Raw genomic sequence first — 26,313 nt, forward strand, 5'->3', positions numbered from 1 at the left:
TTTTCTATTTTTATCATTTAATACAATGCTTTAAGAAGGCATTTCTAATAATAAAATGAAATCTGAGAGTCGCGACGTCAGCCTTAGAGTTATAAGCAAGATACAGGGCTCACAATTCTTTGTCATGTAAACAAGGCTCGTGCCCTGTTTATGTTTACAAAGGTTTAATATACCAGTAAAAAATATTTTTCTAGCCAATTTGTCAATCTTCTTATTCATTTTTAGGCATGAATAAACAGTTCCTGAGATATAACACATTCCTTTTAGGTCTTAAACTGGAATTTTCACCTCAACATTCAAAATGTAAACAAAGGATTTGTTTATACATAGCAAAACATTGTAAGCTCTGTAACTCCCTTACAACTCAAAAAAATGACACTCACATTTTTTTTGTTGACTATTAAAAATGCCTTACTGCAGCAATATAAACATTAAAATTGAAAAAAAAAGATTTTTAACCAAAATCATGACCTTACCCCTTTAACATTTTAGCATATAAGCTATCTTTTGAGAATTTTATTTGTCATGATAGGTTGTGACTCTATGCACTGGGGATACAATTGCAACACATCATGTGACTGTTCCCAGAATGCTTTGCGTTGTGACAGTGTGAGAGGATGTGTGTGCAAGGCTGGTTGGTCGGGAGTCCAATGTAACACTAACATCAATGAGTGTGTAGACCCCAGTTTGTGTTCAGCCACAGAAGTGTGTGTAGATAACAGGGGCTCCTACAGTTGTCAGTGTATCCCTGGATACAGGAGGAGCGCTGCTGGATCCTGTCAGAGTAAGAGGGGCTTTTATTGTCTTACTAGTTGTTCTAAATATTGATTATGTATAGTTATTTATAAAAAAGTTAAAACTGAACTATATAAATATTAATAACAATGAACACACGCAGACCTGATTTAGTTTGTATATGTATTACAGTGCTATTTAACATGCATGCATTATTTTATAGTCTCATGTGTTAATTTGTAAGACATTGATATTGTAATTAGTTTTATCCCCTTGTTATATCCACTATTTTGAGCTTAGACATAAACCAGTTTATTGCTTTTACTTTGTATATTTTAGATGTGGATGAGTGTTCTGAGTCACTAGATAACTGTACGTCTACAGAGTACTGCCAGGATGTCCCTGGGTCCTTCCTGTGTCCATGTAAGACAGGGTACCAGAGAAACGCCACCTCTGGAATCTGTATAGGTATGTGGAAACAAGAAAAACTGTTGCTCCACATAATGTGTTGAGAAATTTTGTTGGTAAATCTAACACCAGGGCAAGTTTGTTTCTGGCCATAAGTTGCATGTTTTCACATGTACATATGGAACTTAGCAGTGTGGTCTTTCAACTTGAATTTTTCCGGTTAGCTTTTGCGCAGTTCTGTAGCTGTTGCTAGAGATATTTATGTTATACCTTAATGATAGAAGTCATATTAACTTAACTGACTTTCTGTCAAGCTTAGGAAATCAGCATTAAAGATACAATAGGATAGCTTATATGTTATATATAATTATGTACAAATTTGTACAACTTGATCTTTGTGATTTCAGATGTTGATGAATGTCTTGAAGGAATAGCTTCTTGCTCCCAGAACTGTCACAACACTATCGGAAGTTATTTTTGTACTTGTTTAATAGGATACCAACTTCAAGATGATCGAACTAGTTGTGTGAAATGTAAGTATTCTGAATGTAAAAGAACGTTATATATTTACATTTTCAACTTTCTTTGTCTGTGATAACAATACAAAGCAATTTTAAACCTTATAGCCAAATAACTTCATAAAAGATGAGTGACACAAAATGGGCGTGTCTTATAGCATAAAGGAAAAACGGTATTAGCTGCGCAGCGTAGTATTACATAGCATTTGCTACAGGAGAAAATAAACCTATACCTGATTGGTATGAAAGGACCAGAAAACATTTTGTACTTTAATTCATTGAAAAGCTCTGTAGCTTGCAGATTGTCGCTGTGACAAGCACTGTAGCTTACTGATTGTCGCTATGACAAGCTCTGTAGCTTGCTGATGGTCGCTATGACAAGCTCTGTAGCTTACTGATTGTTGCTGTGACAAGCTCTGTAGCTTGCTGATGGTCGCTGTGACAAGTTCTGTAGCTTGCTGATGATCACTGTGACAAGCTCTGTAGCTTGCTGATTGGCGCTGTGACAAGCTCTGTAGCTTGCTGATGGTCACTGTGACAAGCTCTGTAGCTTACTGATTGTCGCTGTGACAAGCTCTGTAGCTTGCTGATGGTCGCTGTGACAAGTTCTGTAGCTTGCTGATGGTCGCTGTGACAAGCTCTGTAGCTTGCTGATTGGCGCTGTGACAAGCTCTGTAGCTTGCTGATTGTCGCTGTGACAAGCTCTTCAGCTTGCTGATGGTCGCTGCTAATTGTTTTTGCTGTTCTGGTTGTAGCCAGCAATCCATGTCTGGGAGCCAGTGTGGATGGGACATGTGACACAACACATGGCGGCTGCACTGTCAATGCTTCCAATGTGGCCTACTGTTTCTGTGACTCTGGCTACGAGCTCCAGGTCAATGCATCAGGATTCTCACTGTGTCCAAGTAAGACAGTTTGCTTACCAGTATTTTGCTTTATATCAGGGGGAAATTTTACATTAACCTCTGTATGGATATAATACACATGTAACACAACTCTTGATGATTGCACTTTTGATATTTCCGAGCAGATCACTGTAGCCAATCAAATATGGCATTATTACCAAAATTACAATATTCTGATGTAATACAGATGACCCAATAGTTTTCTGACAAATTACCTTTGTCCATTTTCAGATATCAACGAGTGCGAGAGAAACATTTCTGGCTGTTCCCACGTCTGCACTGATATCAGTGGAAGCTTCTCTTGTAGCTGTCCAGACGGATACAAACTTACCACCAATCAGAAAACTTGCGAAAGTAATCAATCTAAAAAATGCCTCCAAAATTATAGTTCAACTATTTATAAGTCATTGATAGACATAGGTCATGTCCTGAAAAATGTTATGTTTCCCCATTCATTTGTCATTTCATTCATTTGTCACTCCAGTGTTCTTGACATGTCCATGTTTGCTATGGCTTTCAAACTTCTAAATAAATTTTGTATCAGCAACTGCTTAATTTGGATTTAAATTGACATAATTCAATTTGCTTTTCATTGCATGACATTCGTAATTTTCCAATACAGTGACTTGCTAACAGATTTTTTGTTATTTTCTTTGAATGGGTGGCTGGGTTTAGAAAATGGAAATTTGATTTCAAAGGATGATACTATTATAGTAAACAATGGCATTCTGGCAAATGCAAGCATTAAACTTCTTTTTTAAAATGAATACTCAGCTTGTTGCTGTTTATACTGCGTCAGATTTTCAGGATAATTGCTTCCTTTTTAGGTTGTAGTGAGACCAATTCGTGGGGCCCTAACTGTACCACCCCCTGTAATTGTGGGGTGGGGGCCTCATCCTGTGACCCCATTGTGGGCTGTGTATGTCAGCAGGGATGGAATGGAACCCTGTGTGATACCAACATCAATGAATGTCTGACGTCGCCCTGTAACGCTAGTCAGGTCTGTGTGGACAACCCAGGCTCCTACACCTGCACCTGTAGTTCTGGATTTCAGAGCGATCAAAATGGTGGATGTCAAGGTGAAGTGCCAGGGAATCAAATGTATTTTAAACTTGTTGTCCAGAGATTTTCAGTTTGGTGTCTATTCTGTAAAAAAATGTATCTCATATAATGAATAAGGAATAGTGTTTTTTTCTGTGATGTGCATTTGCAAAAATTCATTTGAATATTGTAGATGTGGATGAGTGCAGCAATGGTCAGGCCATTTGTCAACAGCTGTGTATAAACACTGAGGGGAGCTACAACTGTTCCTGTAGTCCAGGGTTCAGTCTGCGGCCGAACAATATCTCATGTCAAGGTTTGTTTCTTTATGTAGAACGAATGTTCGTTTTTATGGATTAGATAAAACCTGTTAATGAAGAACAAATGCTTTCTTCATGTGTATTATCCTAAAGGTTAAGGCATGTTGTAATTATCATTTTTAGAAAGGAAAAGAAACACCATTTTCACATACACTAAAATCAGAGATGTTTATTTCTGGTAATATAAATAATTTTTCTCAATATATGGCATTTGGTAATGCCTTAACTTTTATTTATTTTACAGATATTGATGAATGTTCCACAAGTATCCATAACTGTAGCCAGGGATGTAGTAATTTAGAAGGAAGTTACCTCTGTTACTGTAACCAAGGATATGAACTGGATACTGATAGGAAAACATGTAATCTAATTCCTACTACAACTACTCAAAAGCCAACAACAACCACAACCCAAAGTACAACCACTGTGCCAACAACAACCACAATCCAAAGTACAACCACTGTGCCAACAACAACCACAACCCAAAGTACAACCAAAGTGCCAACAACAACCACAACCCAAAGTACAACCACAGTGCCAACAACAACCACAACCCAAAGTACAACCACAGTGCCAACAACAACCACAACCCAAAGTACTACCAGAGTGCCTACAACAACCACAACCCAAAGTACAACCACATTACCAACAACAACCACAACCCAAAGTACAACCACTGTGCCAACAACAACCACAACCCAAAGTACAACCACAGTGCCAACAGCAACAACAACCCAAATTACAACCACTGTGCCTACAACAACCACAACTCAAACTACAACCACTGTGCCTACAACAACCACAACTCAAACTACAACAACAGTACTAATGATTATAACAACTCAAAGTGAAACTAAGGTGCCAACAACTATATTAATTCCTGATACTACAACAACTACAGGTACTTCTACAATTTTAGTAAACACAGCAGGACAGGAGACAACAACTACTCATTTTCCATCAACAACATCTGAAAGTAACATTACAAGTACAGAACCCCTAACAAATCCAACCAAAAGCCCTGCTCAAGATCCTTCAGCAACGGAAACGACTACAACTACAACTACTCCAGAGACGACTTCGACAAGTGCGTCTACAACCACAGCTTTGCCAACGAGCACAAGCACAACTGAAGCCCCGACTACTTCCTCAACAACACTGAGCAGCACTGCAAGTACAAGTACGGAGAGTAGCAGCACTTCTACTAGTACTCCATCCAGTACAACAACTGAGGCTCCTTCTACCACAACCGAACAAATGAGTACTACCACAACCCCAGAAAGTACAACAACTTCTACAAGCACCACCACGCCTTCAACGACAACCACCACTCAGGTTCCATCTACAACAACTGAAAGTAGCACAACATCAACAAGTACACAACCCCCAACGAGTACAAGCACCACAACTGAGGCCACCACTACCTCAGCAACGGAACCGACTACGACTACAACAAGTACGACTTCGACAAGTACGTCTACAACCACAGCTTTGCCAACGAGCACAAGCACAACTGAAGCCCCAACTACTTCATCAACAACACTGAGCAGCACTGCAAGTACAAGTACGGAGAGTAGCAGCACTTCTACTAGTACTCCATCCAGTACAACAACTGAGTCTCCTTCTACTTTAGCAGAACAAATGAGTACTACCACAACCCCAGAAAGTACAACAGCTTCTACAAGCACCACCACGCCTTCAACGACAACCACCACTCAGGTTCCATCTACAACAACTGAAAGTAGCACAACATCAACAAGTACACAACCCCCAACGAGTACAAGCACCACAACTGAGGCCACTACTACCTCAACACCGGAAACGACTACAACTACAACAAGTACTCCAGAGACGACTTCGACAAGTACGTCTACAACCACAGCTTTGCCAACGAGCACACGCACAACTGAAGCCCCAACTACTTCACCAACAACACTGAGCAGCACTGCAAGTACAAGTACGGAGAGTAGCAGCACTTCTACTAGTACTCCATCCAGTACAACAACTGAGGCTCCTTCTACCACAACCGAACAAATGAGTACTACCACAACCCCAGAAAGTACAACAGCTTCTACAAGCACCACCACGCCTTCAACGACAACCACCACTCAGGTTCCATCTACAACAACTGAAAGTATCACAACATCAACAAGTACACAACCCCCAACGAGTACAAGCACCACAACTGAGGCCACCACTACCTCAACAACGAAAACGACTACGACTACAACAAGTACTCCAGAGACGACTTCGACAAGTACGTCTACAACCACAGCTTTGCCAACGAGCACAAGCACAACTACAACAAGTACTCCAGAGACGACTTCGACAAGTACGTCTACAACCACAGCTTTGCCAACGAGCACAAGCACAACTGAAGCCCCAACTACTTCATCAACAACACTGAGCAGCACTGCAAGTACAAGTACGGAGAGTAGCAGCACTTCTACTAGTACTCCATCCAGTACAACAACTGAGGCTCCTTCTACCACAGCCGAACAAATGAGTACTACCACAACCCCAGAAAGTACAACAGCTTCTACAAGCACCACCACGCCTTCAACGACAACCACCACTCAGGTTCCATCTACAACAACTGAAAGTATCACAACATCAACAAGTACACAACCCCCAACGAGTACAAGCACCACAACTGAGGCCACCACTACCTCAACAACGAAAACGACTACGACTACAACAAGTACTCCAGAGACGACTTCGACAAGTACGTCTACAACCACAGCTTTGCCAACGAGCACAAGCACAACTGAAGCCCCAACTACTTCATCAACAACACTGAGCAGCACTGCAAGTACAAGTACGGAGAGTAGCAGCACTTCTACTAGTACTCCATCCAGTACAACAACTGAGGCTCCTTCTTCCACAACCAAACAAATGAGTACTACCACAACCCCAAAAAGTAAAACAGCTTCTACAAGCACCACCACGCCTTCAACGACAACCACCACTCAGGTTCCATCTACAACAACTGAAAGTAGCACAATATCAACAAGTACACAACCCCCAACGAGTACAAGCACCACAACTGAGGCCACCACTACCTCAACACCGGAATCGACTACAACTACAAGTACTCCAGAGACGACTTCGACAAGTACGTCTACAACCACAGCTTTGCCAACGAGCACAAGCACAACTGAAGCCCCAACTACTTCACCAACAACACTGAGCAGCACTGCAAGTACAAGTACGGAGAGTAGCAGCACTTCTACTAGTACTCCATCCAGTACAACAACTGAGGCTCCTTCTACCACAACCGAACAAATGAGTACTACCACAACCCCAGAAAGTACAACAGCTTCTACAAGCACCACCACGCCTTCAACGACAACCACCACTCAGGTTCCATCTACAACAACTGAAAGTATCACAACATCAACAAGTACACAACCCCCAACGAGTACAAGCACCACAACTGAGGCCACCACTACCTCAACAACGAAAACGACTACGACTACAACAAGTACTCCAGAGACGACTTCGACAAGTACGTCTACAACCACAGCTTTGCCAACGAGCACAAGCACAACTACAACAAGTACTCCAGAGACGACTTCGACAAGTACGTCTACAACCACAGCTTTGCCAACGAGCACAAGCACAACTGAAGCCCCAACTACTTCATCAACAACACTGAGCAGCACTGCAAGTACAAGTACGGAGAGTAGCAGCACTTCTACTAGTACTCCATCCAGTACAACAACTGAGGCTCCTTCTACTTTAGCAGAACAAATGAGTACTACCACAACCCCAGAAAGTACAACAGCTTCTACAAGCACCACCACGCCTTCAACGACAACCACCACTCAGGTTCCATCTACAACAACTGAAAGTAGCACAACATCAACAAGTACACAACCCCCAACGAGTACAAGCACCACAACTGAGGCCACCACTACCTCAACAACGGAAACGACTACGACTACAACAAGTACTCCAGAGACGACTTCGACAAGTACGTCTACAACCACAGCTTTGCCAACGAGCACAAGCACAACTGAAGCCCCAACTACTTCATCAACAACACTGAGCAGCACTGCAAGTACAAGTACGGAGAGTAGCAGCACTTCTACTAGTACTCCATCCAGTACAACAACTGAGGCTCCTTCTTCCACAACCAAACAAATGAGTACTACCACAACCCCAGAAAGTACAACAGCTTCTACAAGCACCACCACGCCTTCAACGACAACCACCACTCAGGTTCCATCTACAACAACTGAAAGTAGCACAACATCAACAAGTACACAACCCCCAACGAGTACAAGCACCACAACTGAGGCCACCACTACCTCAGCAACGGAAACGACTACAACTACAACAAGTACTCCAGAGACGACTTCGACAAGTACGTCTACAACCACAGCTTTGCCAACGAGCACAAGCACAACTGAAGCCCCAACTACTTCATCAACAACACTGAGCAGCACTGCAAGTACAAGTACGGAGAGTAGCAGCACTTCTACTAGTACTCCATCCAGTACAACAACTGAGGCTCCTTCTTCCACAACCGAACAAATGAGTACTACCACAACCCCAGAAAGTACAACACCTTCTACAAGCACCACCACGCCTTCAACGACAACCACCACTCATGATACATCTACAACAACTGAAAGTAGCACAATATCAACAAGTACACAACCCCCAACGAGTACAAGCACCACAACTGAGGCCACCACTACCTCAACAATGGAAACGACTACGACTACAACAAGTACTCCAGAGACGACTTCGACAAGTACGTATACAACCACAGCTTTGCCAACGAGCACAAGCACAACTGAAGCCCCAACTACTTCATCAACAACACTGAGCAGCACTGCAAGTACAAGTACGGAGAGTAGCAGCACTTCTACTAGTACTCCATCCAGTACAACAACTGAGGCTCCTTCTACTTTAGCAGAACAAATGAGTACTACCACAACCCCAGAAAGTACAACAGCTTCTACAAGCACCACCACGCCTTCAACGACAACCACCACTCAGGTTCCATCTACAACAACTGAAAGTAGCACAACATCAACAAGTACACAACCTCCAACGAGTACAAGCACCACAACTGAGGCCACTACTACCTCAACACCGGAAACGACTACAACTACAACAAGTACTCCAGAGACGACTTCGACAAGTACGTCTACAACCACAGCTTTGCCAACGAGCACACGCACAACTGAAGCCCCAACTACTTCACCAAAAACACTGAGCAGCACTGCAAGTACAAGTACGGAGAGTAGCAGCACTTCTACTAGTACTCCATCCAGTACATCAACTGAGGCTCCTTCTACCACAACCGAACAAATGAGTACTACCACAACCCCAGAAAGTACAACAGCTTCTACAAGCACCACCACGCCTTCAACGACAACCACCACTCAGGTTCCATCTACAACAACTGAAAGTAGCACATCATCAACAAGTACACAACCTCCAACGAGTACAAGCACCACAACTGAGGCCACTACTACCTCAACACCGGAAACGACTACAACTACAACAAGTACTCCAGAGACGACTTCGACAAGTACGTCTACAACCACAGCTTTGCCAACGAGCACACGCACAACTGAAGCCCCAACTACTTCACCAAAAACACTGAGCAGCACTGCAAGTACAAGTACGGAGAGTAGCAGCACTACTACTAGTACTCCATCCAGTACATCAACTGAGGCTCCTTCTACCACAACCGAACAAATGAGTACTACCACAACCCCAGAAAGTACAACAGCTTCTACAAGCACCACCACGCCTTCAACGACAACCACCACTCAGGTTCCATCTACAACAACTGAAAGTAGCACAACATCAACAAGTACACAACCCCCAACGAGTACAAGCACCACAACTGAGGCCACCACTACCTCAACAACGGAAACGACTACAACTACAACAAGTACTCCAGAGACGACTTCGACAAGTACGTCTACAACCACAGCTTTGCCAACGAGCACAAGCACAACTGAAGCCCCAACTACTTCATCAACAACACTGAGCAGCACTGCAAGTACAAGTACGGAGAGTAGCAGCACTTCTACTAGTACTCCATCCAGTACATCAACTGAGGCTCCTTCTACCACAACCGAACAAATGAGCACTACCACAACCCCAGAAAGTACAACAGCTTCTACAAGCACCACCACGCCTTCAACGACAACCACCACTCATGATACATCTACAACAACTGAAAGTAGCACAATATCAACAAATACACAACCCCCAACGAGTACAAGCACCACAACTGAGGCCACCACTACCTCAACAATGGAAACGACTACGACTACAACAAGTACTCCAGAGACGACTTCGACAAGTACGTATACAACCACAGCTTTGCCAACGAGCACAAGCACAACTGAAGCCCCAACTACTTCATCAACAACACTGAGCAGCACTGCAAGTACAAGTACGGAGAGTAGCAGCACTTCTACTAGTACTCCATCCAGTACAACAACTGAGGCTCCTTCTACTTTAGCAGAACAAATGAGTACTACCACAACCCCAGAAAGTACAACAGCTTCTACAAGCACCACCACGCCTTCAACGACAACCACCACTCAGGTTCCATCTACAACAACTGAAAGTAGCACAACATCAACAAGTACACAACCTCCAACGAGTACAAGCACCACAACTGAGGCCACTACTACCTCAACACCGGAAACGACTACAACTACAACAAGTACTCCAGAGACGACTTCGACAAGTACGTCTACAACCACAGCTTTGCCAACGAGCACACGCACAACTGAAGCCCCAACTACTTCACCAACAACACTGAGCAGCACTGCAAGTACAAGTACGGAGAGTAGCAGCACTTCTACTAGAACTCCATCCAGTACATCAACTGAGGCTCCTTCTACCACAACCGAACAAATGAGTACTACCACAACCCCAGAAAGTACAACAGCTTCTACAAGCACCACCACGCCTTCAACGACAACCACCACTCAGGTTCCATCTACAACAACTGAAAGTAGCACAACATCAACAAGTACACAACCTCCAACGAGTACAAGCACCACAACTGAGGCCACTACTACCTCAACACCGGAAACGACTACAACTACAACAAGTACTCCAGAGACGACTTCGACAAGTACGTCTACAACCACAGCTTTGCCAACGAGCACACGCACAACTGAAGCCCCAACTACTTCACCAAAAACACTGAGCAGCACTGCAAGTACAAGTACGGAGAGTAGCAGCACTTCTACTAGTACTCCATCCAGTACATCAACTGAGGCTCCTTCTACCACAACCGAACAAATGAGTACTACCACAACCCCAGAAAGTACAACAGCTTCTACAAGCACCACCACGCCTTCAACGACAACCACCACTCAGGTTCCATCTACAACAACTGAAAGTAGCACAACATCAACAAGTACACAACCCCCAACGAGTACAAGCACCACAACTGAGGCCACCACTACCTCAACAACGGAAACGACTACAACTACAACAAGTACTCCAGAGACGACTTCGACAAGTACGTCTACAACCACAGCTTTGCCAACGAGCACAAGCACAACTGAAGCCCCAACTACTTCATCAACAACACTGAGTAGCACTGCAAGTACAAGTACGGAGAGTAGCAGCACTTCTACTAGTACTCCATCCAGTACATCAACTGAGGCTCCTTCTACCACAACCGAACAAATGAGCACTACCACAACCCCAGAAAGTACAACAGCTTCTACAAGCACCACCACGCCTTCAACGACAACCACCACTCAGGTTCCATCTACAACAACTGAAAGTAGCACAACATCAACAAGTACACAACCCCCAACGAGTACAAGCACCACAACTGAGGCCACCACTACCTCAACAACGGAAACGACTACAACTACAACAAGTACTCCAGAGACGACTTCGACAAGTACGTCTACAACCACAGCTTTGCCAACGAGCACAAGCACAACTGAAGCCCCAACTACTTCATCAACAACACTGAGCAGCACTGCAAGTACAAGTACGGAGAGTAGCAGCACTTCTACTAGTACTCCATCCAGTACAACAACTGAGGCTCCTTCTACCACAACCGAACAAATGAGTACTACCACAACCCCAGAAAGTACAACAGCTTCTACAAGCACCACCACGCCTTCAACAACAACCACCACTAAGGTTCCATCTACAACAACTGAAAGTAGCACAACATCAACAAGTACACAACCCCCAACGAGTACACGCACCACAACTGAGGCCACCACTACCTCAACAACGGAAACGACTACGACTACAACAAGTACTCCAGAGACGACTTCGACAAGTACGTCTACAACCACAGCTTTGCCAACGAGCACAAGCACAACTGAAGCCCCAACTACTTCATCAACAACACTGAGCAGCACTGCAAGTACAAGTACGGAGAGTAGCAGCACTTCTACTAGTACTCCATCCAGTACAACAACTGAGGCTCCTTCTACTTTAGCAGAACAAATGAGTGCTACCACAACCCCAGAAAGTACAACAGCTTCTACAAGCACCACCACGCCTTCAACGACAACCACCACTCAGGTTCCATCTACAACAACTGAAAGTAGCACAACATCAACAAGTACACAACCCCCAACGAGTACAAGCACCACAACTGAGGCCACCACTACCTCAGCAACGGAAACGACTACAACTACAACAAGTACTCCAGAGACGACTTCGACAAGTACGTCTACAACCACAGCTTTGCCAACGAGCACAAGCACAACTGAAGCCCCAACTACTTCATCAACAACACTGAGCAGCACTGTTAGTACAAGTACGGAGAGTAGCAGCACTTCTACTAGTACTCCATCCAGTACAACAACTGAGGCTCCTTCTACTTTAGCAGAACAAATGAGTACTACCACAACCCCAGAAAGTACAACAGCTTCTACAAGCACCAGCACGCCTTCAACGACAACCACCACTCAGGTTCCATCTACAACAACTGAAAGTAGCACAACATCAACAATTACACAACCTCCAACGAGTACAAACACCACAACTGAGGCCACTACTACCTCAACAACGGAAACGACTACAACTACAACAAGTACTCCAGAGACGACTTCGACAAGTACGTCTACAACCACAGCTTTGCCAACGAGCACAAGCACAACTGAAGCCCCAACTACTTCATCAACAACACTGAGCAGCACTGCAAGTACAAGTACGGAGAGTAGCAGCACTTCTACTAGTACTCCATCCAGTACAACAACTGAGGCTCCTTCTACCACAGCCGAACAAATGAGTACTACCACAACCCCAGAAAGTACAACAGCTTCTACAAGCACCACCACGCCTTCAACGACAACCACCACTCAGGTTCCATCTACAACAACTGAAAGTATCACAACATCAACAAGTACACAACCCCCAACGAGTACAAGCACCACAACTGAGGCCACCACTACCTCAACAACGAAAACGACTACGACTACAACAAGTACTCCAGAGACGACTTCGACAAGTACGTCTACAACCACAGCTTTGCCAACGAGCACAAGCACAACTGAAGCCCCAACTACTTCATCAACAACACTGAGCAGCACTGCAAGTACAAGTACGGAGAGTAGCAGCACTTCTACTAGTACTCCATCCAGTACAACAACTGAGGCTCCTTCTTCCACAACCAAACAAATGAGTACTACCACAACCCCAAAAAGTAAAACAGCTTCTACAAGCACCACCACGCCTTCAACGACAACCACCACTCAGGTTCCATCTACAACAACTGAAAGTAGCACAATATCAACAAGTACACAACCCCCAACGAGTACAAGCACCACAACTGAGGCCACCACTACCTCAACACCGGAATCGACTACAACTACAAGTACTCCAGAGACGACTTCGACAAGTACGTCTACAACCACAGCTTTGCCAACGAGCACAAGCACAACTGAAGCCCCAACTACTTCACCAACAACACTGAGCAGCACTGCAAGTACAAGTACGGAGAGTAGCAGCACTTCTACTAGTACTCCATCCAGTACAACAACTGAGGCTCCTTCTACCACAACCGAACAAATGAGTACTACCACAACCCCAGAAAGTACAACAGCTTCTACAAGCACCACCACGCCTTCAACGACAACCACCACTCAGGTTCCATCTACAACAACTGAAAGTATCACAACATCAACAAGTACACAACCCCCAACGAGTACAAGCACCACAACTGAGGCCACCACTACCTCAACAACGAAAACGACTACGACTACAACAAGTACTCCAGAGACGACTTCGACAAGTACGTCTACAACCACAGCTTTGCCAACGAGCACAAGCACAACTACAACAAGTACTCCAGAGACGACTTCGACAAGTACGTCTACAACCACAGCTTTGCCAACGAGCACAAGCACAACTGAAGCCCCAACTACTTCATCAACAACACTGAGCAGCACTGCAAGTACAAGTACGGAGAGTAGCAGCACTTCTACTAGTACTCCATCCAGTACAACAACTGAGGCTCCTTCTACTTTAGCAGAACAAATGAGTACTACCACAACCCCAGAAAGTACAACAGCTTCTACAAGCACCACCACGCCTTCAACGACAACCACCACTCAGGTTCCATCTACAACAACTGAAAGTAGCACAACATCAACAAGTACACAACCCCCAACGAGTACAAGCACCACAACTGAGGCCACCACTACCTCAACAACGGAAACGACTACGACTACAACAAGTACTCCAGAGACGACTTCGACAAGTACGTCTACAACCACAGCTTTGCCAACGAGCACAAGCACAACTGAAGCCCCAACTACTTCATCAACAACACTGAGCAGCACTGCAAGTACAAGTACGGAGAGTAGCAGCACTTCTACTAGTACTCCATCCAGTACAACAACTGAGGCTCCTTCTTCCACAACCAAACAAATGAGTACTACCACAACCCCAGAAAGTACAACAGCTTCTACAAGCACCACCACGCCTTCAACGACAACCACCACTCAGGTTCCATCTACAACAACTGAAAGTAGCACAACATCAACAAGTACACAACCCCCAACGAGTACAAGCACCACAACTGAGGCCACCACTACCTCAGCAACGGAAACGACTACAACTACAACAAGTACTCCAGAGACGACTTCGACAAGTACGTCTACAACCACAGCTTTGCCAACGAGCACAAGCACAACTGAAGCCCCAACTACTTCATCAACAACACTGAGCAGCACTGCAAGTACAAGTACGGAGAGTAGCAGCACTTCTACTAGTACTCCATCCAGTACAACAACTGAGGCTCCTTCTTCCACAACCGAACAAATGAGTACTACCACAACCCCAGAAAGTACAACACCTTCTACAAGCACCACCACGCCTTCAACGACAACCACCACTCATGATACATCTACAACAACTGAAAGTAGCACAATATCAACAAGTACACAACCCCCAACGAGTACAAGCACCACAACTGAGGCCACCACTACCTCAACAATGGAAACGACTACGACTACAACAAGTACTCCAGAGACGACTTCGACAAGTACGTATACAACCACAGCTTTGCCAACGAGCACAAGCACAACTGAAGCCCCAACTACTTCATCAACAACACTGAGCAGCACTGCAAGTACAAGTACGGAGAGTAGCAGCACTTCTACTAGTACTCCATCCAGTACAACAACTGAGGCTCCTTCTACTTTAGCAGAACAAATGAGTACTACCACAACCCCAGAAAGTACAACAGCTTCTACAAGCACCACCACGCCTTCAACGACAACCACCACTCAGGTTCCATCTACAACAACTGAAAGTAGCACAACATCAACAAGTACACAACCTCCAACGAGTACAAGCACCACAACTGAGGCCACTACTACCTCAACACCGGAAACGACTACAACTACAACAAGTACTCCAGAGACGACTTCGACAAGTACGTCTACAACCACAGCTTTGCCAACGAGCACACGCACAACTGAAGCCCCAACTACTTCACCAAAAACACTGAGCAGCACTGCAAGTACAAGTACGGAGAGTAGCAGCACTTCTACTAGTACTCCATCCAGTACATCAACTGAGGCTCCTTCTACCACAACCGAACAAATGAGTACTACCACAACCCCAGAAAGTACAACAGCTTCTACAAGCACCACCACGCCTTCAACGACAACCACCACTCAGGTTCCATCTACAACAACTGAAAGTAGCACATCATCAACAAGTACACAACCTCCAACGAGTACAAGCACCACAACTGAGGCCACTACTACCTCAACACCGGAAACGACTACAACTACAACAAGTACTCCAGAGACGACTTCGACAAGTACGTCTACAACCACAGCTTTGCCAACGAGCACACGCACAACTGAAGCCCCAACTACTTCACCAAAAACACTGAGCAGCACTGCAAGTACAAGTACGGAGAGTAGCAGCACTACTACTAGTACTCCATCCAGTACATCAACTGAGGCTCCTTCTACCACAACCGAACAAATGAGTACTACCACAACCCCAGAAAGTACAACAGCTTCTACAAGCACCACCACGCCTTCAACGACAACCACCACTCAGGTTCCATCTACAACAACTGAAAGTAGCACAACATCAACAAGTACACAACCCCCAACGAGTACAAGCACCACAACTGAGGCCACCACTACCTCAACAACGGAAACGACTACAACTACAACAAGTACTCCAGAGACGACTTCGACAAGTACGTCTACAACCACAGCTTTGCCAACGAGCACAAGCACAACTGAAGCCCCAACTACTTCATCAACAACACTGAGCAGCACTGCAAGTACAAGTACGGAGAGTAGCAGCACTTCTACTAGTACTCCATCCAGTACATCAACTGAGGCTCCTTCTACCACAACCGAACAAATGAGCACTACCACAACCCCAGAAAGTACAACAGCTTCTACAAGCACCACCACGCCTTCAACGACAACCACCACTCATGATACATCTACAACAACTGAAAGTAGCACAATATCAACAAATACACAACCCCCAACGAGTACAAGCACCACAACTGAGGCCACCACTACCTCAACAATGGAAACGACTACGACTACAACAAGTACTCCAGAGACGACTTCGACAAGTACGTATACAACCACAGCTTTGCCAACGAGCACAAGCACAACTGAAGCCCCAACTACTTCATCAACAACACTGAGCAGCACTGCAAGTACAAGTACGGAGAGTAGCAGCACTTCTACTAGTACTCCATCCAGTACAACAACTGAGGCTCCTTCTACTTTAGCAGAACAAATGAGTACTACCACAACCCCAGAAAGTACAACAGCTTCTACAAGCACCACCACGCCTTCAACGACAACCACCACTCAGGTTCCATCTACAACAACTGAAAGTAGCACAACATCAACAAGTACACAACCTCCAACGAGTACAAGCACCACAACTGAGGCCACTACTACCTCAACACCGGAAACGACTACAACTACAACAAGTACTCCAGAGACGACTTCGACAAGTACGTCTACAACCACAGCTTTGCCAACGAGCACACGCACAACTGAAGCCCCAACTACTTCACCAACAACACTGAGCAGCACTGCAAGTACAAGTACGGAGAGTAGCAGCACTTCTACTAGAACTCCATCCAGTACATCAACTGAGGCTCCTTCTACCACAACCGAACAAATGAGTACTACCACAACCCCAGAAAGTACAACAGCTTCTACAAGCACCACCACGCCTTCAACGACAACCACCACTCAGGTTCCATCTACAACAACTGAAAGTAGCACAACATCAACAAGTACACAACCTCCAACGAGTACAAGCACCACAACTGAGGCCACTACTACCTCAACACCGGAAACGACTACAACTACAACAAGTACTCCAGAGACGACTTCGACAAGTACGTCTACAACCACAGCTTTGCCAACGAGCACACGCACAACTGAAGCCCCAACTACTTCACCAAAAACACTGAGCAGCACTGCAAGTACAAGTACGGAGAGTAGCAGCACTTCTACTAGTACTCCATCCAGTACATCAACTGAGGCTCCTTCTACCACAACCGAACAAATGAGTACTACCACAACCCCAGAAAGTACAACAGCTTCTACAAGCACCACCACGCCTTCAACGACAACCACCACTCAGGTTCCATCTACAACAACTGAAAGTAGCACAACATCAACAAGTACACAACCCCCAACGAGTACAAGCACCACAACTGAGGCCACCACTACCTCAACAACGGAAACGACTACAACTACAACAAGTACTCCAGAGACGACTTCGACAAGTACGTCTACAACCACAGCTTTGCCAACGAGCACAAGCACAACTGAAGCCCCAACTACTTCATCAACAACACTGAGTAGCACTGCAAGTACAAGTACGGAGAGTAGCAGCACTTCTACTAGTACTCCATCCAGTACATCAACTGAGGCTCCTTCTACCACAACCGAACAAATGAGCACTACCACAACCCCAGAAAGTACAACAGCTTCTACAAGCACCACCACGCCTTCAACGACAACCACCACTCAGGTTCCATCTACAACAACTGAAAGTAGCACAACATCAACAAGTACACAACCCCCAACGAGTACAAGCACCACAACTGAGGCCACCACTACCTCAACAACGGAAACGACTACAACTACAACAAGTACTCCAGAGACGACTTCGACAAGTACGTCTACAACCACAGCTTTGCCAACGAGCACAAGCACAACTGAAGCCCCAACTACTTCATCAACAACACTGAGCAGCACTGCAAGTACAAGTACGGAGAGTAGCAGCACTTCTACTAGTACTCCATCCAGTACAACAACTGAGGCTCCTTCTACCACAACCGAACAAATGAGTACTACCACAACCCCAGAAAGTACAACAGCTTCTACAAGCACCACCACGCCTTCAACAACAACCACCACTAAGGTTCCATCTACAACAACTGAAAGTAGCACAACATCAACAAGTACACAACCCCCAACGAGTACACGCACCACAACTGAGGCCACCACTACCTCAACAACGGAAACGACTACGACTACAACAAGTACTCCAGAGACGACTTCGACAAGTACGTCTACAACCACAGCTTTGCCAACGAGCACAAGCACAACTGAAGCCCCAACTACTTCATCAACAACACTGAGCAGCACTGCAAGTACAAGTACGGAGAGTAGCAGCACTTCTACTAGTACTCCATCCAGTACAACAACTGAGGCTCCTTCTACTTTAGCAGAACAAATGAGTGCTACCACAACCCCAGAAAGTACAACAGCTTCTACAAGCACCACCACGCCTTCAACGACAACCACCACTCAGGTTCCATCTACAACAACTGAAAGTAGCACAACATCAACAAGTACACAACCCCCAACGAGTACAAGCACCACAACTGAGGCCACCACTACCTCAGCAACGGAAACGACTACAACTACAACAAGTACTCCAGAGACGACTTCGACAAGTACGTCTACAACCACAGCTTTGCCAACGAGCACAAGCACAACTGAAGCCCCAACTACTTCATCAACAACACTGAGCAGCACTGTTAGTACAAGTACGGAGAGTAGCAGCACTTCTACTAGTACTCCATCCAGTACAACAACTGAGGCTCCTTCTACTTTAGCAGAACAAATGAGTACTACCACAACCCCAGAAAGTACAACAGCTTCTACAAGCACCACCACGCCTTCAACGACAACCACCACTCAGGTTCCATCTACAACAACTGAAAGTAGCACAACATCAACAATTACACAACCTCCAACGAGTACAAACACCACAACTGAGGCCACTACTACCTCAACAACGGAAACGACTACAACTACAACAAGTACTCCAGAGACGACTTCGACAAGTACGTCTACAACCACAGCTTTGCCAACGAGCACACGCACAACTGAAGCCCCAACTACTTCACCAACAACACTGAGCAGCACTGCAAGTACAAGTACGGAGAGTAGCAGCACTTCTACTAGTACTCCATCCAGTACAACAACTGAGGCTCCTTCTACCACAACCGAACAAATGAGTACTACCACAACCCCAGAAAGTACAACAGCTTCTACAAGCACCACCACGCCTTCAACGACAACCACCACTCAGGTTCCATCTACAACAACTGAAAGTAGCACAACATCAACAAGTACACAACCCCCAACGAGTACAAGCACCACAACTGAGGCCACCACTACCTCAACAACGGAAACGACAACAACTACAACAAGTACTCCAGAGACGACTTCGACAAGTACGTCTACAACCACAGCTTTGCCAACGAGCACAAGCACAACTGAAGCCCCAACTACTTCATCAACAACACTGAGCAGCACTGCAAGTACAAGTACGGAGAGTAGCAGCACTTCTACTAGTACTCCATCCAGTACAACAACTGAGGCTCCTTCTACTTTAGCAGAACAAATGAGTACTACCACAACCCCAGAAAGTACAACAGCTTCTACAAGCACCACCACGCCTTCAACGACAACCACCACTCAGGTTCCATCTACAACAACTGAAAGTAGCACAACATCAACAAGTACACAACCCCCAACGAGTACAAGCAGCACAACTGAGGCCACCACTACCTCAACAACGGAAACGACATCAACTACAACAAGTACTCCAGAGACGACTTCGACAAGTACGTCTACAACCACAGCTTTGCCAACGAGCACAAGCACAACTGAAGCCCCAACTACTTCATCAACAACACTGAGCAGCACTGCAAGTACAAGTACGGAGAGTAGCAGCACTTCTACTAGTACTCCATCCAGTACAACAACTGAGGCTCCTTCTACCACAACCGAACAAATGAGTACTACCACAACCCCAGAAAGTACAACAGCTTCTACAAGCACCACCACGCCTTCAACGACAACCACCACTCAGGTTCCATCTACAACAACTGAAAGTAGCACAACATCAACAAGTACACAACCCCCAACGAGTACAAGCACCACAACTGAGGCCACCACTACCTCAACAACGGAAACGACTACGACTACAACAAGTACTCCAGAGACGACTTCGACAAGTACGTCTACAACCACAGCTTTGCCAACGAGCACAAGCACAACTGAAGCCCCAACTACTTCATCAACAACACTGAGCAGCACTGCAAGTACAAGTACGGAGAGTAGCAGCACTTCTACTAGTACTCCATCCAGTACAACAACTGAGGCTCCTTCTACCACAACCGAACAAATGAGTACTACCACAACCCCAGAAAGTACAACAGCTTCTACAAGCACCACCACGCCTTCAACGACAACCACCACTCAGGTTCCATCTACAACAACTGAAAGTAGCACAACATCAACAAGTACACAACCCCCAACGAGTACAAGCACCACAACTGAGGCCACCACTACCTCAACAACGGAAACGACAACAACTACAACAAGTACTCCAGAGACGACTTCGACAAGTACGTCTACAACCACAGCTTTGCCAACGAGCACAAGCACAACTGAAGCCCCAACTACTTCATCAACAACACTGAGCAGCACTGCAAGTACAAGTACGGAGAGTAGCAGCACTTCTACTAGTACTCCATCCAGTACAACAACTGAGGCTCCTTCTACTTTAGCAGAACAAATGAGTACTACCACAACCCCAGAAAGTACAACAGCTTCTACAAGCACCACCACGCCTTCAACGACAACCACCACTCAGGTTCCATCTACAACTGAAAGTAGCACAACATCAACAAGTACACAACCCTCAACGAGTACAAGCACCAAAACAGAGGCCACCACTACCTCAACAACGGAAACGACTACGACTACAACAAGTACTCCAGAGACGACTTCGACAAGTACGTCTACAACCACAGCTTTGCCAACGAGCACAAGCACAACTGAAGCCCCAACTACTTCACCAACAACACTGAGCAGCACTGCAAGTACAAGTACGGAGAGTAGCAGCACTTCTACTAGTACTCCATCCAGTACAACAACTGAGGCTCCTTCTACCACAACCGAACAAATGAGTGCTACCACAACCCCAGAAAGTACAACAGCTTCTACAAGCACCACCACGCCTTCAACGACAACCACCACTCAGGTTCCATCTACAACAACTGAAAGTAGCACAACATCAACAAGTACACAACCCCCAACGAGTACAAGCACCACAACTGAGGCCACCACTACCTCAACAACGGAAACGACTACAACTACAACAAGTACTCCAGAGACGACTTCGACAAGTACGTCTACAACCACAGCTTTGCCAACGAGCACAAGCACATCTGAAGCCCCAACTACTTCATCAACAACATTGAGCAGCACTGCAAGTACAAGTACGGAGAGTAGCAGCACTTCTACTAGTACTCCATCCAGTACAACAACTGAGGCTCCTTCTACCACAACCGAACAAATGAGTACTACCACAACCCCAGAAAGTACAACAGCTTCTACAAGCACCACCACGCCTTCAACGACAACCACCACTCAGGTTCCATCTACAACAACTGAAAGTAGCACAACATCAACAAGTACACAACCCCCAACGAGTACAAGCACCACAACTGAGGCCACCACTACCTCAACAACGGATACGACTACGACTACAACAAGTACTCCAGAGACGACTTCGACAAGTACGTCTACAACCACAGCTTTGCCAACGAGCACAAGCACAACTGAAGCCCCAACTACTTCACCAACAACACTGAGCAGCACTGCAAGTACAAGTACGGAGAGTAGCAGCACTTCTACTAGTACTCCATCCAGTACAACAACTGAGGCTCCTTCTACCACAACCGAACAAATGAGTGCTACCACAACCCCAGAAAGTACAACAGCTTCTACAAGCACCACCACGCCTTCAACGACAACCACCACTCAGGTTCCATCTACAACAACTGAAAGTAGCACAACATCAACAAGTACACAACCCCCAACGAGTACAAGCACCACAACTGAGGCCACCACTACCTCAACAACGGAAACGACTACAACTACAACAAGTACTCCAGAGACGACTTCGACAAGTACGTCTACAACCACAGCTTTGCCAACGAGCACAAGCACATCTGAAGCCCCAACTACTTCATCAACAACATTGAGCAGCACTGCAAGTACAAGTACGGAGAGTAGCAGCACTTCTACTAGTACTCCATCCAGTACAACAACTGAGGCTCCTTCTACCACAACCGAACAAATGAGTACTACCACAACCCCAGAAAGTACAACAGCTTCTACAAGCACCACCACGCCTTCAACGACAACCACCACTCAGGTTCCATCTACAACAACTGAAAGTAGCACAACATCAACAAGTACACAACCCCCAACGAGTACAAGCACCACAACTGAGGCCACCACTACCTCAACAACGGATACGACTACGACTACAACAACTACTCCAGAGACGACTTCGACAAGTACGTCTACAACCACAGCTTTGCCAACGAGCACAAGCACAACTGAAGCCCCAACTACTTCATCAACAACACTGAGCAGCACTGCAAGTACAAGTACGGAGAGTAGCAGCACTTCTACTAGTACTCCATCCAGTACAACAACTGAGGCTCCTTCTACTTTAGCAGAACAAATGAGTACTACCACAACCCCAGAAAGTACAACAGCTTCTACAAGCACCACCACGCCTTCAACGACAACCACCACTCAGGTTCCATCTACAACAACTGAAAGTAGCACAACATCAACAAGTACACAACCCCCAACGAGTACAAGCACCACAACTGAGGCCACCACTACCTCAACAACGGAAACGACTACGACTACAACAAGTACTCCAGAGACGACTTCGACAAGTACGTCTACAACCACAGCTTTGCCAACGAGCACAAGCACAACTGAAGCCCCAACTACTTCATCAACAACACTGAGCAGCACTGCAAGTACAAGTACGGAGAGTAGCAGCACTTCTACTAGTACTCCATCCAGTACAACAACTGAGGCTCCTTCTACTTTAGCAGAACAAATGAGTACTACCACAACCCCAGAAAGTACAACAGCTTCTACAAGCACCACCACGCCTTCAACGACAACCACCACTCAGGTTCCATCTACAACAACTGAAAGTAGCACAACATCAACAAGTACACAACCCTCAACGAGTACAAGCACCAAAACTGAGGCCACCACTACCTCAACAACGGAAACGACTACGACTACAACAAGTACTCCAAAGACGACTTCGACAAGTACGTCTACAACCACAGCTTTGCCAACGAGCACAAGCACAACTGAAGCCCCAACTACTTCACCAACAACACTGAGCAGCACTGCAAGTACAAGTACGGAGAGTAGCAGCACTTCTACTAGTACTCCATCCAGTACAACAACTGAGGCTCCTTCTACCACAACCGAACAAATGAGTACTACCACAACCCCAGAAAGTACAACAGCTTCTACAAGCACCACCACGCCTTCAACGACAACCACCACTCAGGTTCCATCTACAACAACTGAAAGTAGCACAACATCAACAAGTACACAACCCCCAACGAGTACAAGCACCACAACTGAGGCCACCACTACCTCAACAACGGAAACGACTACAACTACAACAAGTACTCCAGAGACGACTTCGACAAGTACGTCTACAACCACAGCTTTGCCAACGAGCACAAGCACATCTGAAGCCCCAACTACTTCATCAACAACATTGAGCAGCACTGCAAGTACAAGTACGGAGAGTAGCAGCACTTCTACTAGTACTCCATCCAGTACAACAACTGAGGCTCCTTCTACCACAACCGAACAAATGAGTACTACCACAACCCCAGAAAGTACAACAGCTTCTACAAGCACCACCACGCCTTCAACGACAACCACCACTCAGGTTCCATCTACAACAACTGAAAGTAGCACAACATCAACAAGTACACAACCCCCAACGAGTACAAGCACCACAACTGAAGCCACCACTACCTCAACAACGGAAACGACAACAACTACAACAAGTACTCCAGAGACGACTTCGACAAGTACGTCTACAACCACAGCTTTGCCAACGAGCACAAGCACAACTGAAGCCCCAACTACTTCATCAACAACACTGAGCAGCACTGCAAGTACAAGTACGGAGAGTAGCAGCACTTCTACTAGTACTCCATCCAGTACAACAACTGAGGCTCCTTCTACTTTAGCAGAACAAATGAGTACTACCACAACCCCAGAAAGTACAACAGCTTCTACAAGCACCACCACGCCTTCAACGACAACCACCACTCAGGTTCCATCTACAACAACTGAAAGTAGCACAACATCAACAAGTACACAACCCCCAACGAGTACAAGCACCACAACTGAGGCCACCACTACCTCAACAACGGAAACGACTACGACTACAACAAGTACTCCAGAGACGACTTCGACAAGTACGTCTACAACCACAGCTTTGCCAACGAGCACAAGCACAACTGAAGCCCCAACTACTTCATCAACAACACTGAGCAGCACTGCAAGTACAAGTACGGAGAGTAGCAGCACTTCTACTAGTACTCCATCCAGTACAACAACTGAGGCTCCTTCTACTTTAGCAGAACAAATGAGTACTACCACAACCCCAGAAAGTACAACAGCTTCTACAAGCACCACCACGCCTTCAACGACAACCACCACTCAGGTTCCATCTACAACAACTGAAAGTAGCACAACATCAACAAGTACACAACCCCCAACGAGTACAAGCACCACAACTGAGGCCACCACTACCTCAACAACGGAAACGAATACAACTACAACAAGTACTCCAGAGACGACTTCGACAAGTACGTCTACAACCACAGCTTTGCCAACGAGCACAAGCACATCTGAAGCCCCAACTACTTCATCAACAACATTGAGCAGCACTGCAAGTACAAGTACGGAGAGTAGCAGCACTTCTACTAGTACTCCATCCAGTACAACAACTGAGGCTCCTTCTACCACAACCGAACAAATGAGTACTACCACAACCCCAGAAAGTACAACAGCTTCTACAAGCACCACCACGCCTTCAACGACAACCACCACTCAGGTTCCATCTACAACAACTGAAAGTAGCACAACATCAACAAGTACACAACCCCCAACGAGTACAAGCACCACAACTGAGGCCACCACTACCTCACCAACGGAAACGACAACAACTACAACAAGTACTCCAGAGACGACTTTGACAAGTACGTCTACAACCACAGCTTTGCCAACGAGCACAAGCACAACTGAAGCCCCAACTACTTCATCAACAACACTGAGCAGCACTGCAAGTACAAGTACGGAGAGTAGCAGCACTTTTACTAGTACTCCATCCAGTACAACAACTGAGGCTCCTTCTACTTTAGCAGAACAAATGAGTACTACCACAACCCCAGAAAGTACAACAGCTTCTACAAGCACCACCACGCCTTCAACGACAACCACCACTCAGGTTCCATCTACAACA

At 45.7% G+C, this 26,313-nt stretch overlaps 1 protein-coding gene across 1 annotated transcript; it reads left to right on the plus strand.

Moving 5' to 3' along the window:
* Positions 1-1,788: 1,788 nt before the first annotated feature.
* Positions 1,789-26,047, plus strand: LOC136275383 (mucin-2-like). The gene is made up of 21 exons (XM_066084291.1): positions 1,789-1,792; positions 2,417-2,566; positions 2,798-2,920; positions 3,394-3,645; positions 3,801-3,923; positions 4,172-6,306; positions 6,352-7,042; positions 7,369-7,435; positions 7,749-9,408; positions 9,844-9,897; positions 10,033-11,232; positions 12,664-12,735; positions 13,180-13,795; positions 14,085-14,188; positions 14,503-16,380; positions 17,778-17,800; positions 18,762-19,116; positions 20,005-20,601; positions 21,652-21,867; positions 23,233-24,239; positions 25,984-26,047. Exons 1-21 carry the CDS (start codon positions 1,789-1,791, stop codon positions 26,045-26,047), a joined length of 11,391 nt encoding a protein of 3,796 aa, XP_065940363.1.
* Positions 26,048-26,313: the final 266 nt, after the last annotated feature.

The sequence above is a fragment of the Magallana gigas genome, chromosome 5, assembly GCF_963853765.1.
Source record: "Magallana gigas chromosome 5, xbMagGiga1.1, whole genome shotgun sequence".
NCBI classification, from domain to species: Eukaryota; Metazoa; Mollusca; class Bivalvia; order Ostreida; family Ostreidae; genus Magallana; species Magallana gigas.

Bases quoted from the DNA above. Each gene is read 5' to 3' on its own strand.
- LOC136275383 (XM_066084291.1), top strand. The intron at 2,567-2,797 runs GTAAGACAGTTT...GTCCATTTTCAG, and splicing joins AGGATTCTCACTGTGTCCAA to ATATCAACGAGTGCGAGAGA. The intron at 20,602-21,651 runs CCAACTACTTCA...AGTACAAGCACC, and splicing joins GCACAAGCACAACTGAAGCC to AAAACAGAGGCCACCACTAC.